This window comes from Siphateles boraxobius, unplaced genomic scaffold (assembly GCF_051911475.1).
Source record: "Siphateles boraxobius isolate OS27281-9 unplaced genomic scaffold, OSU_SipBor_1 9, whole genome shotgun sequence".
In the NCBI taxonomy this organism is placed as follows: domain Eukaryota; kingdom Metazoa; phylum Chordata; class Actinopteri; order Cypriniformes; family Leuciscidae; genus Siphateles; species Siphateles boraxobius.
Genome location: NW_027509219.1, coordinates 22,157,828 through 22,174,172, shown reverse-complemented (window position 1 = coordinate 22,174,172; position 16,345 = coordinate 22,157,828). Strand labels below are relative to the sequence as shown.

The window sequence follows — 16,345 nt, the reverse complement described above, 5'->3', positions numbered from 1 at the left end:
ACTGCCATGACTGATCCCGTGCCGAACACAAAGGAGGAAAATTTCTCTTTCCTGAGCAGAAACAAGCATTTGAGCAACAATTCCTCCCGAAACACAACGGAAAAAAGCAGCGCAGGCGTTCTTCAATTGATTTCCAAGGAATAAACATTTCTCCCTCAAATGAAACAATTTATTGATAGCGTGATATAATCAAATGAGGGGCCAGTGCACTTTTTGTGTGTGTACAAACAGCCACGTCAAGAGCTGTGCAAGGAGTGAGTGACGCTTCCTCTTTCTCCCCAATCAAGAAATTAGGTAAACACAGCACAAATCAAGAGTGTCATTATTTCCGTTTAAATACGGCACAAAAAAAAAACAATTACACAAGCAGGAAGATGCTCTCAGTGAGAGTACACTAACACTAAATGGAAAGCTCTTGCCCCTGTGCATCCAAAGGGCTCCTGAATCATTTCAAACAATTATTTCGGCTTCCAGCCATGTGAAGTCCACTTGTAGAACGGTCCATTTGCTGTCCTGTGTGGCCGGGACTGAACGTACAGTATGTCCATTTTACCATGTACACAAAGAGCTGTTATATTGTGAAATTAATTACCAATCAATCAACTTTTAAAACACAATTTAGTGTGAAGAATAGAAAAGTCTTACATGAAAAGATGTTAGTTATGCATCAGATCAGTACACTGCAGTTAGCTAAACAGACTAAGAACACAAATTTCTACTTTAGGACTTCAGAGTAAAGTATAGACTGTCATTTTAAAACCATTCGAACAATGACACCTAAGAACCACAACAGCATGTAATATTTCAAACAAAAATGGCTGTTAAACTATGAACATACTTAAATGTACATCTATAACGTCAACTAAAAGTATGTCAATAAAATAAAATGTAGGACTGTCTTACAGTTGCACAAGATTCTAATTTTTAGGGCATTAAGTCTCGGTTTGTGTACAAATATGTGGGCTTGATTTCCTTAAATTAGTCATACACCTTAAAGGGTTAGTTCACCCAAAAATTGAAATTCTGTCATCACTCACTAACCCTCAAGTTGTTCCAAACCTTTCCAATTTTTTTCTTCTGCTGAACAAAAAAAGAAGATATTTTGAATAATGTTGGTAATCGAACAGTTGACGGTTTTCATTGACTTTCATAGTAGGAAAAAAAATACTATGGAAGTCAATGGCTACCATCAACTGTCTGGATACCAACATTCTTCTAAATATCTTCTTTTGTGTCCATCAGAACAAAGAAACTCATACAGGTTTGGAACAACATAAGGGTGAGTAAATGACAGAATTTTAATTTTTGGGTGAACTTTCCCTTTACATTCTCAGTGCTATCAACATGCCATATTTAGCAAATTACGGGTGACTGACAATGAAAAAATATCATATTATAGGCCACATGCACTTAACATTGATTATTTGAAAAGTCTGTTTTATAGCAAATGCATCTTTATAAAGAGACCTTTATAAGAATACCAGTATTAAAAATGTCACTGTAAATGTCACTGTCAAAATTATGACAGTCCTATGGGGAAAATAAAATTAAAACCACACTATGCAAACAAATTAATTATCATAATTTTAACTGAGACACCTCACTTTGAAACCAGAATCATGCTTAATTCAAAACCTTTCAAATATAACCCAAAAACATGGAAACCATATGTCAGAATACCTTTTTCTTCCCAAAATTTGATGCTTGATGTAATGCTTTGGTCTAAGGAGGACTACTTTTATAATCAAAATATGTTTACAGATTATTTTTTGTGATATGGGGTGTTAAAATACTGCCTGTTTCAATCAATATAACACTGATGGCACTATTTGGCTACATCTTTGTATATTAAACCTCTGCAACAGCTTACAGTAGAACACGAGCATTAACATGCAGTTCATGCACTCCCCATTACCGAATGATTGTTCAAAGCATCAAGACACAAACCAGGTTTCCATTAAATCAGATCAATTGAAAACCATGAACATGAATGAAATGAACATTGATTTCGTACAGGGATAACTATCTGGAATCTGACTGAAATACATATTGATAGGAAGTATTGTAACTAAACAGAGTTTAATGACCCATAGCAAATTAAATTTCTATTCTAATATGCCCAATATCACTCATTCTTTTACGCAGGGTACAAATTATCACAAACTAGACATCTGAATAAATTGCAATTGAAAACAAATATATTGCTATATAGAGCTAAACTTTGCTATACGATGGGCCTTTTTCTCTTTTTGTACATGTTTTTGTACATGTTTGGCAGAGCAGGTAATAACATTTGCCCTTTACTCTAGTACCACTTCTGCTTTAGAGAGCATGCAATTAAGAGACATTAAGAGAAGCTTGCATTTAACAATACTTTAGTGTGTATTATGATTGTTAGGATGCTCCTCGCACAATGATCATGACCAGGAAGTCCTCTTCCGTTTTGGCAAGAGCTTTCGCAGAAGAATCTAAGAACTGCTGAGAGAAATCACATGGTGGAAATGCGTGCAGGACACCAGTGTTGTCCTTATCTCTACTGCCGCCGACGGGTAAACTGATGACCCCAGCGGCCTGCTTTTGCTTCAGGTAGGAAACCAAGTTGCGCAGGGGCCTCTGTGTCGATGCTGCTGGGTCCGAAGACGAAGTCTCCTCGGTGCTGCCCGGAACTGCCAGAAGAACCGCATACCCGCCCGGGCCTGCGACTTTAATGCGGCGAGACACTTCGTCGATCTTGGGCTGGTCGAGGCGGAGGCGTTGCGTGATGCGCAGCTGAGCGACTTTGCCGCCCATGCTGCCGTCCATTAGAAGACTGGTGGCGACGCTCAGGTCCCCGTCCAGGAGATGCATGCTGGCTGGGAAGTTACTGTTCTTTAGGAGCAGCATGCCATTCCAGGCCATGCTCAGCTTGCCCCCTGCATCCTGCTTTGAAGCCTGGCTGCTTTTGGAGCTGCCCTCGGATCTGTCCCTCTTGGAGACGCCTTTGGCTGAATCGCCTGCTTTGCGCTTTCTTTCTGCTGGACTTATGCCAACACTGGGCTCTGAGACACTGGTGCCTTTTATGCGCTTCTCACCAGGGGCTCGGTCCAGGCTGCTGCGGCTCTCTCGTGCAGGAGACACCCGATCTGCTCTCGCTGGACGCTCTGAGTCGCTGAATCGCCCGTCTCGGCTGCTCCCTCCCGGGCTGCCTTCAAGGGACGGTGGTCTGCGGCGTCGGGCTGCCCACTCGCTGCTGCTGTCAGGCGAACACTCCAGATGTCTCCCGTCCTCCATGAGTCGTCGTTTGCGAGCAGCGTCCCTGGCCGGCAGCTCCCGCTCCAGTGACCATGCCTCTCGCCGTCGTTCACGCTCCAAGTGTTCAAGGGGCTCAAATGCAGGAGTTCGTACACGTTCACGAATGGCAGGGGCAGGCCATTCAGCCCCGGCATACAGTTCTCGTTCTCTGAAGTGCAGTGGTGGGGGAGTCCTTTCTCTGACCCTGATGGCCTCGGGGGTGGCGCGATGGACGAAAGACTCAGCCACGATTTCATAGTGCTGCAAAGGGAGGGGCTGCAAAAACTGCTGCTGATAGCGGTGCTCCGTGTCAGCGAAGTCCACCCTCAGCCTCCTGTCGGGACCTCCGAGAGGAAATCCACGCATGTGTGTGCAGGCTGCCTGAGCGGCATCCAGGCTTTCATACTGAATATAAGCCCAGGTGTCCCCTTTTCTGTAGTCTATAGTCCTAATAGTGCCAAAGCGGTCAAATTCCCTGGCTAACGCAGTGAGAGGCACCCAAGGTCCAAGACCACCCACCCATAGGCGTGTGGTGGGGGTGGCTTTGCCATAGCCAATTTTTATGGGGTTTCGGCCCACGACTTTCCCAGACATGCTCATTTTTGCTCTGTGGGCCATGTCCAAGTTCTCAAATTTAAGAAAGCCATAGGTGCTGCTCTGGCCCCGAGTGGGCCTTTTAATGTCCACCTCAGTGATGGTCCCAAATCGTTCAAAAGCCCTCCTCAAATCATTTTCAGTCACAGTAATATCCAAATTACCCAGAAATAGTGTGCGGTTGGCTCTCTGGTCATCCTCTGGAGAGATAAAGTCCTCCTCGCGGAAAGGAGCGGCTCGCTCAGCGATGTACGCGGGCCGCGCCCTCGCTTCATAAAAGGCAAATTCTCTTTCTCTTTCAAGCTCTCTCGGTAAGGGCGGGGGTGGGGGAGGAGGAAGCCGACCCAGCGCTAACTGCTGTAACCGATAGTCTCTGTACCCCAGACCGGTTGGAGAGAGTGGCCTCTGGGTATGCAAATGTCTATGGCCAGCAACGACAGAGAAATGGTCCTTGTCTACTGGAGACCGACTTCTCCGCCTATTCAAGTAGACAGCCTCGATTTTCAAAGGACGGTCGTACAGCACCAGCCGGCCTCGCGCGTGCTTTGCCGCCCTGGCATCATCCGGTCTCCTAAAGTTGACGAATGCGATTCTCTCGTCATTGACTCGGCTGATTTTAACGCTCACATCACCAAATTTTTTGAATTCGTGGAAAAGGCCGTCCTCGATTTCCTCATCGCTCAGTTGGGAGCCGAGCTCGCTGATTTTTAAAGTTTTGTACTCACTTTCGTTGGTGGGAAGCGGGGCGCGCGACTCTCCGCGCGAGTTGGTGCGCGCGGCCGCCTCTAAAGACAAGCTCGACGCGTGATTCTTGCCGCTCGAGCTCGCAACGGGGCTGGTGTAACCGTGGTTATTTCCAGTCCGACTGGAGACATGTCCGTCAAAATCCCTTCCATCTCTTTTATCTCCTATCAGCCCCCTTCGTGCAGAGCCCCCTTCGCTCTTAGAAGAACTATTGCCGTTGTTGCTCCCACCGCCAGAAATCGAGATAACCCCCATTTTCTTACTGGTCGGGTGGCTTCCTCCCCTGTCTCGTATATCATCCAAGGCCCTTGAACGCTTTTTCACAGGCGACCGCTCCTTCCCTTTCATGTTAGATATCCTCTGGCTTTGCGCGTCAAACAAAACACTTTTTTAACAGTTACGCTAACGCAATAGCAACGAATTTACACGAGAAATTGTATAATTTGTTCAGTGTCCCTGCGGCAAAACAACCGCATACGCCATCTTGTCGAGACTAAAACATGTCCCGCCCGTCGTCGATTTTGATTGGCTTGAATCTCTGAGAAACTTCCACGCCACTGGTTGTTCTGTCTGTCAATCTAGACCGCCTGTACAGCGCCCAGTCTCGATGTACACCATTTTAGCTTCAAACGGCAAATATTTACCATCGCCACTTTACAAACAAAAGAGGTGACATTTAACTAATCTTCAATGTGGTCTTGAGGTCATGCACCTAAAATATAATAAATGTGCTTCTGCACCGAATTCCATCATCTTTTAATAAACATGATAAATCAATAAATCTGGTAGGATTGTGTGTTTTATGTTGAGTTGATTCTAAAGACTGGGAGTGTTGTCTTACATTTCGTTTAAATTACGAATGTTATCTTTAAAAAATGTGAGTGGTCGAATAAATAAAACATAAAACAAATATGGTTGTTCACTTTATGTCCAACAGATGGTGATGCTTGCCTGTTCCACTGAGGTGAACGGAAGGGTCACGTTAGTATAAACGTGAAGAATAGTTTTTTAACATGTCGGTTCAGTAGCCTATTAGATTTAGCATCGTCAACGGGGTTCGACCTAATAAAATTAATAATTTTTTAAATAATACAGATTTTCAGAACGGGTGGAATATTTATTTATTTTTGTCTCCCAAATAGCTAACCAAAGGTTAATGTAAAATGTTATGTAACACAGTTACGTAAAAATGAACGTATTAGCCTATATTTATGCCAAGATGTTCTAATCTGGAGCTACATGCAAAAAAAAAATGCTTTGAATGTGTTTTGTGTGGTCAAAAGAGAGAAAAAATGTTAGAAAATAAATCCTGTAGGCTACAAATAATTTGTGTATTACAAATAAGGATTAAATACACAAAGCAAGCTAACACATAATTTAATTTAAAATTTTGTTTATAGGCCTTATCTAGGCCTATATTTTATTTATATAACCTATAGTAAGTGGATTTAGCAAGTTAGCTGTTAACTGCCAAGTTGTCATTCAAACTGCTGCAGGCCTAGTCATTAAGACATCTATTTGTGTAGGCTACATTTTGCATCCTAGCAGTTTCATTGTACTTCTATGCTTCTCTTGTATTCCTGAACTGTATTTCTTTATCACATCCTTTAATCTGGGATTTAATCAGTTTGCATGTGTTGCTGGAGCTGGCTCCCCTTTCTTGAAAGATCAGGCTGGAATTCGAAGCTGTGGGTGTGGAGAGAGTTTCTGTCAGCCTCCCTTTCTATCATCTATTGGAACCACATGTCAGCTCTCTCCAAAACACGGCACGGTCCGCTAAACTGGCACTTAATGTGATCCAGCGTTTCTGTCATCCTCAATGCACAAAGGAAAGAAGCAGCAGGAAATGCTTGCCCCAAAGCGACTGTCGATCTGTTCCCATTTTGAGAATTAGGACACGAGAGAAGCTTTGAAAATCATGTTACTGCAGCTTTTTTCATCTTGAAAATTTTCTTCTTATGTGTCATCTAAATTGAGTAAATCACCCTGAAAGAATGGCTGGCAGGATTGGCATGCAATCATTAAACCCAGATGGAGCTGAATAACCCACACCAGTTCCATTGCTGGGTCACAGAACTGCCCTCCTCAAGGCTGTTTGGCACTTGTATCAACAGAACACTTTAACTTCAGCAATTTCCCACTGGATCGGGATTCCAAAAACACATCAAACATGATCAACTGTATACTCTTATGAAGGACATAGTTTTAGTTAAAAGTCAATGTCAGAAAAAAATGAATATGTGAAAATATGTTTTCACCAGCCAGAATTTGAATTTGAGTTTGATTAGATATTGAGGACAATGTGGATTTTGAACCATGCAAAATTTTGAACACCAGCTGTGTTATTACATTTTCATTAGGTGTTCAAGCACGAAGTGCTGAAAACCTATTGTAATTGTACTGATTTTTATTATTATTATTATTAGGTGTTCAAGCACGAAGTGCTGAAAACCTATTGTATTTGTACTGATTTTTAGGTGTTCAAGCACGAAGTGCTGAAAACCTATTGTATTTGTACTGATTTTTATTATTAGGTGTTCAAGCACGAAGTGCTGAAAACCTATTGTATTTGTACTGATTTTTATTAGGTGTTCAAGCACGAAGTGCTGAAAACCTATTGTATTTGTACTGATTTTTATTATTATTATTATTATTATTATTATTATTTTTCTTCTGCCGTAAAACGCATCGTGCAGCCCAAACCGTAAGTGCTGGAGCTCTGAAACTTTGTCAGATGGTAGTACAAAAATCGAGGAGAGGTTCAGAGATTATGACCCCGATTGGCCTATAGGTGGCGCTACAGCAATCAATTGCGCGAAACTGCTCATAACTCCTAGACCGTATGTCGTAGACTCAAGTGTCTTATATCATTGGAAAGCTGGACTCCTGACGAACAAAACGTATATCTCCGATTTCATTTCCGCCATGATAGATTTTCCGCCATTTTGAATTTTGTCGAAAAACTACTTTTGCGAACTAGTCCCTGGTTTTTCGCCCGATCGGAACCAAACCAGTGCCAAAATGTTCTCTGGAGTCTGAATATCAATAATTATCAAAAAAAAGTTGAATTTTCGATTTCCGGTTGCTAGGGGGCGCAAAATGGACGTTGTGGGAGGAGCCTATTTTACTAAAATGGCTATAACTCGAGAAGTAAATGAGATAGCTTCACCAAACTCGGTACACATGTGTATGAGGACAGTCTGGGGTCACAGTAAAAAAACCGCGTCGATCTAACACTAGGTGGCGCTATAACATTAAAAAAACATAAAAGGGGGTGTGGCCACCTGACCGTTAGTCCGATTGACTTGAAAATTGGTATGCAGTGTCTTGGTCCAAGGTGCCATGTATGTGTAAAAGGATATTGGCGTATCTAAAAAAACATGGCCGCCATCGGCCAATTAAATTTGAGCACCTGTGAGACGAGGTTAACGGAGGCCAATCGGAACGAAACTCTATGGGCATGTTCGACTCATGGCCCAAGAGGTCTGTAAGAGTTTTGAAAGAAATCGGCCACTAGTTGGCGCTAACGAGTTTTACGGCTCTGTAATCACGTGGTGTTGCACACATCCCCACAATATGCACATCATTTGATAGATCTCCTCATGCTGAACAACTTTGCCTCTAGAACCATTGCTGTCAATCAAACCGTTCTTTAAATATTCACGAATATGTTAAAAACCTACTTTTGCGAACTAGTCCCTGGTTTTTTGCCCGATCGGAATCAGACCAGTCTAGGACAATTCTCTGGACTCTCTAGATCAATAATTATCGAAAAAAAGTTGAACTTTTTTATTTTTCTTATGGTATTAAAGGGTTATTTAGAAAAGGGGCGTGACAAAATGCACCCAAAAGCCTATAAATCATAAATAAAAACTCAGAACTTCACAAAAATTGATGAGCATATGTGTCATACCATGGTGAAGAAGCATGCAACGTTTCATGGAGATCGGACAATAGGTGGCGCTATAACTGTTGAAAAGCTTTAAACCCATGTATTTCCTATGGTAAATTGCCTGTATTGGCTGTAAATGGTCTTTTCCATCTATGATCGTATAATTTTCATATCTTAATGTTTAAAACCAGTGCAGTACAATTATCTGGACTCTCTAGATCAATAATTATCAGAAAAGGTATAATTACTTCATTTGGATGGCTATAATAGAGTGTAAATCGGATGGCTATAACAGCTATAACAGCTTGGATGGCTATAACAGCCAATAAGTGGTATTTTACTGCCCCCTGCTGTCATTTCATCATACTACTCTCTAATATTTTTATATATAATTGATATTTAGACTTTATTAAATCATTATTTTAACATTTACAATCACATTTTGTCAAAATGCATCTATTGCTCTGTACTCTCTACAACAATAATTAAAGGAAAATGTATAACTTCTTCATTTGGATGACTATAATAGGGTCACTTCACTATGTAGCCTTGACCGAAAGCCAATATCTTTTCAATAAATGCTCATAGCTTCTTAAAAAAAGGTCAAGAACAGATAAAACGGCTTGAAAAAAGGCTAACAGCCAATAAGTGGTATTTTACTGCCCCCTGCTGTTTAAAAAAAGTCATTTTGTCACACTACTCAACTATAATTAATATTTAGACTTTATAAATTCACTATTTTAACATTTACAATAACATTTAGTCAAAAATCGTCTATTGAAGTGACAATTGAGTCACATTGGCTCCTGAAGTTCCAAATGTCTCTATCTACATCAGAATGAGCGTGTGTAGATTAAATTATATGAAAAACATGGCCTATTGTATAAGTAGGCTGTAATAGCACTGTTGTCCACTAGATGGAGTAGCAGCATTAGACATTTTTAATCTTTTTTTATCAGCTTTCAGCATTGGCTAAGAAACAAATGCTTAAAGCATTTTCTTTAATTAGTTTTATATTATTACATTGCAAAGAAATATGTGAAATGCTCATATACCATTAAAACAGATTTTCACAATAACATATCCCAAATGTGTGTGTGTGTGTGTGTGTGTGTGTGTGTGTGTGTGTGTGTGTGTGTGTGTGTGTGTGTGTGTGTGTGTGTGTGTGTGTGTAAGCATGCATTATGGAGTTAACATGAAAAAAATGGTTTGCTTCACTGGAGAATACTGGAGAAACAAAGTAGTTGAAAATGAAAGTGAGCCAATAAGTGGTCTTCTACTGCCCTCTGCTGGCCACTCTTCTTATTAATAGTCTTTTTTTTGTATATAGACACTATAAAATCACTTAAATAACAATTACTATTATAACACATTCATATTTTGTCAGAGTTTATCACTTCAATTGTTCTTATGCTTCATATAATTGCTATCAACGTGGTAAATCATGGTAAATAATGCCAGAAACATGGTAAATCATAGTAAAAAAGGTAAGTCATGCTAGAATCCTGGTAAATTATTCTAGAATGTGCTATATCATGGTAAATCATCATATAACATGGTATATCAAGGTAAACTATGGAAAATCATGTAAGATTCATGGTAAATCATACTGGAACATGGTAAATCATGAAAAATCACACTGAAATGTAGTATATCATGGTAAATCATGCTTGCTACATAAAACTTAATGTCTTTTGATGCTTTTGTGCTTAACGGCCTTAAAGGCCTTAACTGCTTGAACACCGCTAAATGCTGCTTGCAGCTTTAATTATTATTATTATTATTATTATTATTTTTCTTCTGCCGTAAAACGCATTGTGCAGCCCAAACCGTAAGGGCTAGAGAGCTGAAACTTTGTCAGATGGTAGTACAAAAATCGAGGAGAGGTTCAGAGATTATGACCCCGATTGGCCAATAGGTGGCGCTACAGCGATCAATTGCGCGAAACTGCTCATAACTCCTAGACCGTATGTCGTAGACTCAAGTGTCTTATATCATTGGAAAGCTGGACTCCTGACGAAGAAAACGTATATCTCCGATTTCATTTCCGCCATGATAGATTTTCCGCCATTTTGAATTTTGTCGAAAAACTACTTTTGCGAACTAGTCCCTGGTTTTTCGCCCGATCGGAACCAAACCAGTGCCAAAATGTTCTCTGGAGTCTGAATATCAATAATTATCAAAAAAAAGTTGAAATTTTGATTAACTGTCGCTAGAGGGCGCAAAATGAATGTTGTGGGCGGAGCCTATTTTACTAAAATGGCTATAACTCAAGAAGTAAATGAGATAGCTTCACCAAACTCGGTACACATGTGAATGAGTTGATTTTGAGGTCACAGTAAAAAAACCGCGTCGATCTAACACTAGGTGGCGCTATAACATTAAAAAAACTTAAAAGGGGGTGTGGCCACCTGACCGTTAGTCCGATTGACCTGAAAATTGGTATGCAGTGTCTTGGTCCAAGGCCCCATGTATGTGTAAAAGGATATTGGCGTATCTCAAAAAACATGGCCGCCATCGGCCAATAAATTTGAGCACCTGTGAGACGAGGTTAACGGAGGCCAATCGGAACGAAACTCAATGGGCATGTTCGACTCATGGCCCAAAAGGTCTGTAAGAGTTTTGAAAGAAATCGGCCACTAGTTGGCGCTAACGAGTTTTACGGCTCTGTAATCACGTGGTGTTGCACACATCCCCACAAAATGCATATCATTTGATAGATCTCCTCATGATGAACAACTTTGCCTCTAGAACCATTGCTGTCAATCAAACCGTTCATTAAATATTCACGAATATGTTAAAAACCTACTTTTGCGAACTAGTCCCTGGTTTTTCGCCCGATCGGAACCAGACCAGTCTAGGACAATTCTCTGGACTCTCTAGATCAATAATTATTGAAAAAAAGTTGAACTTTTTTATTTTTTGCATGGTATTAAAGGGTTATTTAGAAAAGGGGCGTGACAAAACGCACCCAAAAGCCTATAAATCCTAAAGGAAAACTCAGAACTTCACAAAAATGGATGAGCATATGTGTCATAACAGACTGAAGAAGCATGCAAAGTTTCATGGAGATCGGACAATAGGTGGCGCTATAACTGTTGAAAAGCTTTAAAACCATACATTTCCTATGGTAAATTGCCTGTATTGGCTGTAAATGGTCTTTTCCATCTATGATCGTATAATTTTCATATCTTAATGTTTAAAACCAGTGCAGTACAATTATCTGGACTCTCTAGATCAATAATTATCAGAAAAGGTATAATTACTTCAGTTGGATGGCTATAATAGAGTGTAAATCGGATGGCTATAACAGCTTGGATGGCTATAACAGCCAATAAGTGGTATTTTACTGCCCCCTGCTGTCATTTCATCATACTACTCTCTAATATTTTTATATATAATTGATATTTAGACTTTATTAAATCATTATTTTAACATTTACAATCACATTTTGTCAAAATGCATATATTGCTCTGTACTCTCTACAACAATAATTATAGGAAAATGTATAACTTCTTCATTTGGATGACTATAATAGGGTCACTTCAATATGTAGCCTTGACTGAAAGCCAATATCTTTTCAATAAATGCTTATAGCTTCTTAAAAAAAGGTCAAGAACAGATAAAACGGCTTGAAAAAAGGCTAACAGCCAATAAGTGGTATTTTACTGCCCCCTGCTGTTTAAAAAGTCATTTTGTCACACTACTCAACTATAATTAATATTTAGACTTTATAAATTCACTATTTTAACATTTACAATAACATTTAGTCAAAAATCGTCTATTGAAGTGACAATTGAGTCACATTGGCTCCTGAAGTTCCAAATGTCTCTATCTACATCAGAATGAGCGTGTGTAGATTAAATGATATGAAAAACATGGCCTATTGTATAAGTAGGCTGTAATAGCACTATTGTCCACTAGATGGAGCAGCAGCATTAGACATTTTTAATCTTTTTTTATCAGCTTTCAGCATTGGCTAACAAACAAATGCTTAAAGCATTTTCTTTAATTAGTTTTATATTATTACATTGCAAAGAAATATGTGAAATGCTCATATACCATTAAAACAGATTTTCACAATAACATATCCCAAAAGTGTGTGTGTGTGTGTGTGTGTGTGTGTGTGTGTGTGTGTGTGTGTGTGTGTGTGTGTGTGTGTGTAAGCATATGTCTAAATAAGATACCTGTGAAAACACTTTATTAATAAGTATAATGGCCAGCAGAGGGCAGTAGAAGACCACTTATTGGCTCAGTTTCATTTTGACAGACTTGATTTTCATCACTATTCTACACTAAAGCAAACCTGTTTTTCCATGTTAACTATTATAAGACAATCATTTTTTGTCAGTTTATCACTTCATGGCTATTGACACTTCACATCAATGCTAGCAATGTGGTAAATCATGATAAATAACGATAGAAACATGGTAAATCATAGTAAATAATACTATTACATGGAGTATCATGGCAAATCATGCTAGCAATGTGATGAATCATGGTAAATCATGCTACAATCCTGGTAAATCATTCTAGAATGTGGTATATTATGGTAAATCATTCTATAACATGGTAAATCATTCTATAACATGGTAAATCATGGTTAACTATGATAAATCATGCTAGAATCATATTAAATCCTACTAGAATGTGTTCAATTGTGGTAAACCATGCTAGAGCAGGGTAAATCATGGTGAATCATACTAGAACTTGGTATATCATGGTAAACTATGGTAAATCATGCTAGATTCATGGTAAATCATACTGGAACATGGTAAATCATGAACAATCACGCTAAAATTTGGTATATCATGGTAAATCATGCTAAAACAAGGTCTATTCCATCTATGATGTCAGTGTTTCATGCTTGCTACATGAAACTTAATGTCTTTTGATGCTTTTGAGCTTAACTACCTTAACTGCCTTAACTGCTTGAACACCGCTAAATGCTGCTTGCAGCTTTAATTATTATTATTATTATTATTATTATTTTTCTTCTGCCGTAAAACGCATCGTGCAGACCAAACCGTAAGTGCTGGAGCTCTGAAACTTTGTCAGATGGTAGTACAAAAATCGAGGAGAGGTTCAGAGATTATGACCCCGATTGGCCAATAGGTGGCGCTACAGCGATCAATTGCGCGAAACTGCTCATAACTCCTAGACCGTATGTCGTAGACTCAAGTGTCTTATATCATTGGAAAGCTGGACTCCTGACTTAAAAAACGTATATCTCCGATTTCATTTCCGCCATGATAGATTTTCCGCCATTTTGAATTTTGTCAAAAAACTACTTTTGCGAACTAGTCCCTGGTTTTTCGCCCGATCGGAACCAAACCAGTGCCAAAATGTTCTCTGGAGTCTGAATATCAATAATTATCAAAAAAAAGTTGAAATTTTGATTCACGTTCGCTAGGGGGCACAAAATGAACGTTGTGGGCGGAGCCTATTTTACTAAAATGGCTCTAACTCAAGAAGTAAATAAGATAGCTTCACCAAACTCGGTACACATGTGAATGAGTTGATTTTGAGGTCACAGTAAAAAAACCGCGTCGATCTAACACTAGGTGGCGCTATAACATTAAAAAAACATAAAAGGGGGTGTGGCCACCTGACCGTTAGTCCGATTGACCTGAAAATTGGTATGCAGTGTCTTGGTCCAAGGCCCCATGTATGTGTAAAAGGATATTGGCGTATCTCAAAAAACATGGCCGCCATCGGCCAATAAATTTGAGCACCTGTGAGACGAGGTTAACGGAGGCCAATCGGAACGAAACTCAATGGGCATGTTCGACTCATGGCCCAAGAGGTCTGTAAGAGTTTTGAAAGAAATCGGCCACTAGTTGGCGCTAACGACTTTTACGGCTCTGTAATCACGTGGTGTTGCACACATCCCCACAAAATGCATATCATTTGATAGATCTCCTCATGATGAACAACTTTGCCTCTAGAACCATTGCTGTCAATCAAACCGTTCATTAAATATTCACGAATATGTTAAAAACCTACTTTTGCGAACTAGTCCCTGGTTTTTCGCCCGATCGGAACCAGACCAGTCTAGGACAATTCTCTGGACTCTCTAGATTAATAATTATTAAAAAAAAGTTGAAATTTGGCATTTGGTTGGCTATAACAGGGTCATTTATAAAATGGGCGTGGCAAAATATAGTCAAAAGCCTATAGATCCTATACGAAAACTCAGAACTTCACAAAAATTGGTGAGCATATGTGACATAACATCCTTAAAAACCATGCCAAATTTTATGGAGATCGGACCATAGGTGGCGCTATAACTGTTAAAAAGCTTTGAAACAATGTATTTCCTATGGCAAATTGCCTGTATTTGCTGTAAATGGTGTTTTGCATTTATTATCATGTAATGTTCATATCATAATGTTCAAAACCAGTGCAGTACAATTCTCTGGACTCTCTAGATCAATAATTATCAGAAAAGTTATAACTTCTTCATTTGGATGGCTATAATAGGGTCACTTCAATATGAAGCCTTTACCAAGAAAGCCTATATATCTTCAATGAATGCTCAGATCTTCTTAAAAACAAGTCAGAACACGTGACTCTAAATAAGATAAGAAATAATGCATCTATAACAGTTAAAAACGTTAAAGTTATAACATAATGGCATATTAAGCCAATAAGTGGTATTCTACTGCCCCCTGCTGTTTAAAATAGTCATTTTGTCATGCTACTAACTAATATAATTCTATAATTGTTATTTAGACTTTATAAAATCACTATTTTAACATTTACACTCACATTTAGTCAAAATTCATCTATTGAAGTATTGCTACTGACTATTGTGGCACATTGAGAAATGTGAATCCTGAAGGAGACTTGCAGTAAACATTTTTTTCCATCACATAGTTCAAATGTCTGTATCTACAACAGAATGTGTGTGTGTAGTCCTATATTTCTGAATAAATGCTGAATAATCGGATTAATAGATTACAAAGACATTATGTGAAATGCTTATAGACCATTAAAGTATATTTTCATAATGACACATCCCAATAGCATTGAAAAAATCAACAACAACATTTGTCTTTGTGTGTTTGTGAGTGTGTGTGTGTGTGTGTGTGTGTGTGTGTGTGTGTGTGTGTGTGTGTGTGTGTGTGTGTGTGTGTGTAAGCATATGTCTAAATAAGATACCTGTGAAAACACTTTATTAATAAGTATAATGGCCAGCAGAGGGCAGTAGAAGACCACTTATTGGCTCAGTTTCATTTTGACAGACTTGATTTTCATCACTATTCTACACTAAAGCAAACCTGTTTTTCCATGTTAACTATAGAAGACAATCATTTTTTTGTCAGTTTATCACTTCATGGCTATTGACACTTCACATCAATGCTAGCAATGTGGTAAATCATGGTAAATCACGATAGAAACATGGTAAAACATAGTAAATAATACTATTACTTGGAGTATCATGGCAAATCATGCTAGCAATGTGATGAATCATGGTAAATCATGCTACAATCCTGGTAAATCATTCTAGAATGTGGTATATTATGGTAAATCATTCTATAACATGGTAAATCATGGTAAATCATTCTATAACATGGTAAATCATGGTTAACTATGATAAATCATGCTAGAATCATATTAAATCATACTAGAATGTGTTCAATTCTGGTAAACCATGCTAGAGAAGGGTAAATCATGGTGAATCATACTAGAACTTGGTATATCATGGTAAACTATGGTAAATCATGCTAGATTCATGGTAAATCATACTGGAACATGGTAAATCATGAAAAATCACACAAAAATTTGGTATATCATGGTAAATCATGCTAAAACAAGGTCATTCCATCTATGATGTCAGTG

General features: G+C 39.0%; 1 protein-coding gene across 1 annotated transcript; it reads right to left on the bottom strand.

Moving 5' to 3' along the window:
• Positions 1 to 147: 147 nt before the first annotated feature.
• Positions 148 to 5,117, bottom strand: rbm15 (RNA binding motif protein 15). Its single transcript, XM_077223398.1, has one exon. The coding sequence runs from the start codon at positions 4,954 to 4,956 to the stop codon at positions 2,395 to 2,397; it is 2,562 nt and encodes an 853-aa protein (XP_077079513.1). The 5' UTR covers positions 4,957 to 5,117; the 3' UTR covers positions 148 to 2,394.
• Positions 5,118 to 16,345: the final 11,228 nt, after the last annotated feature.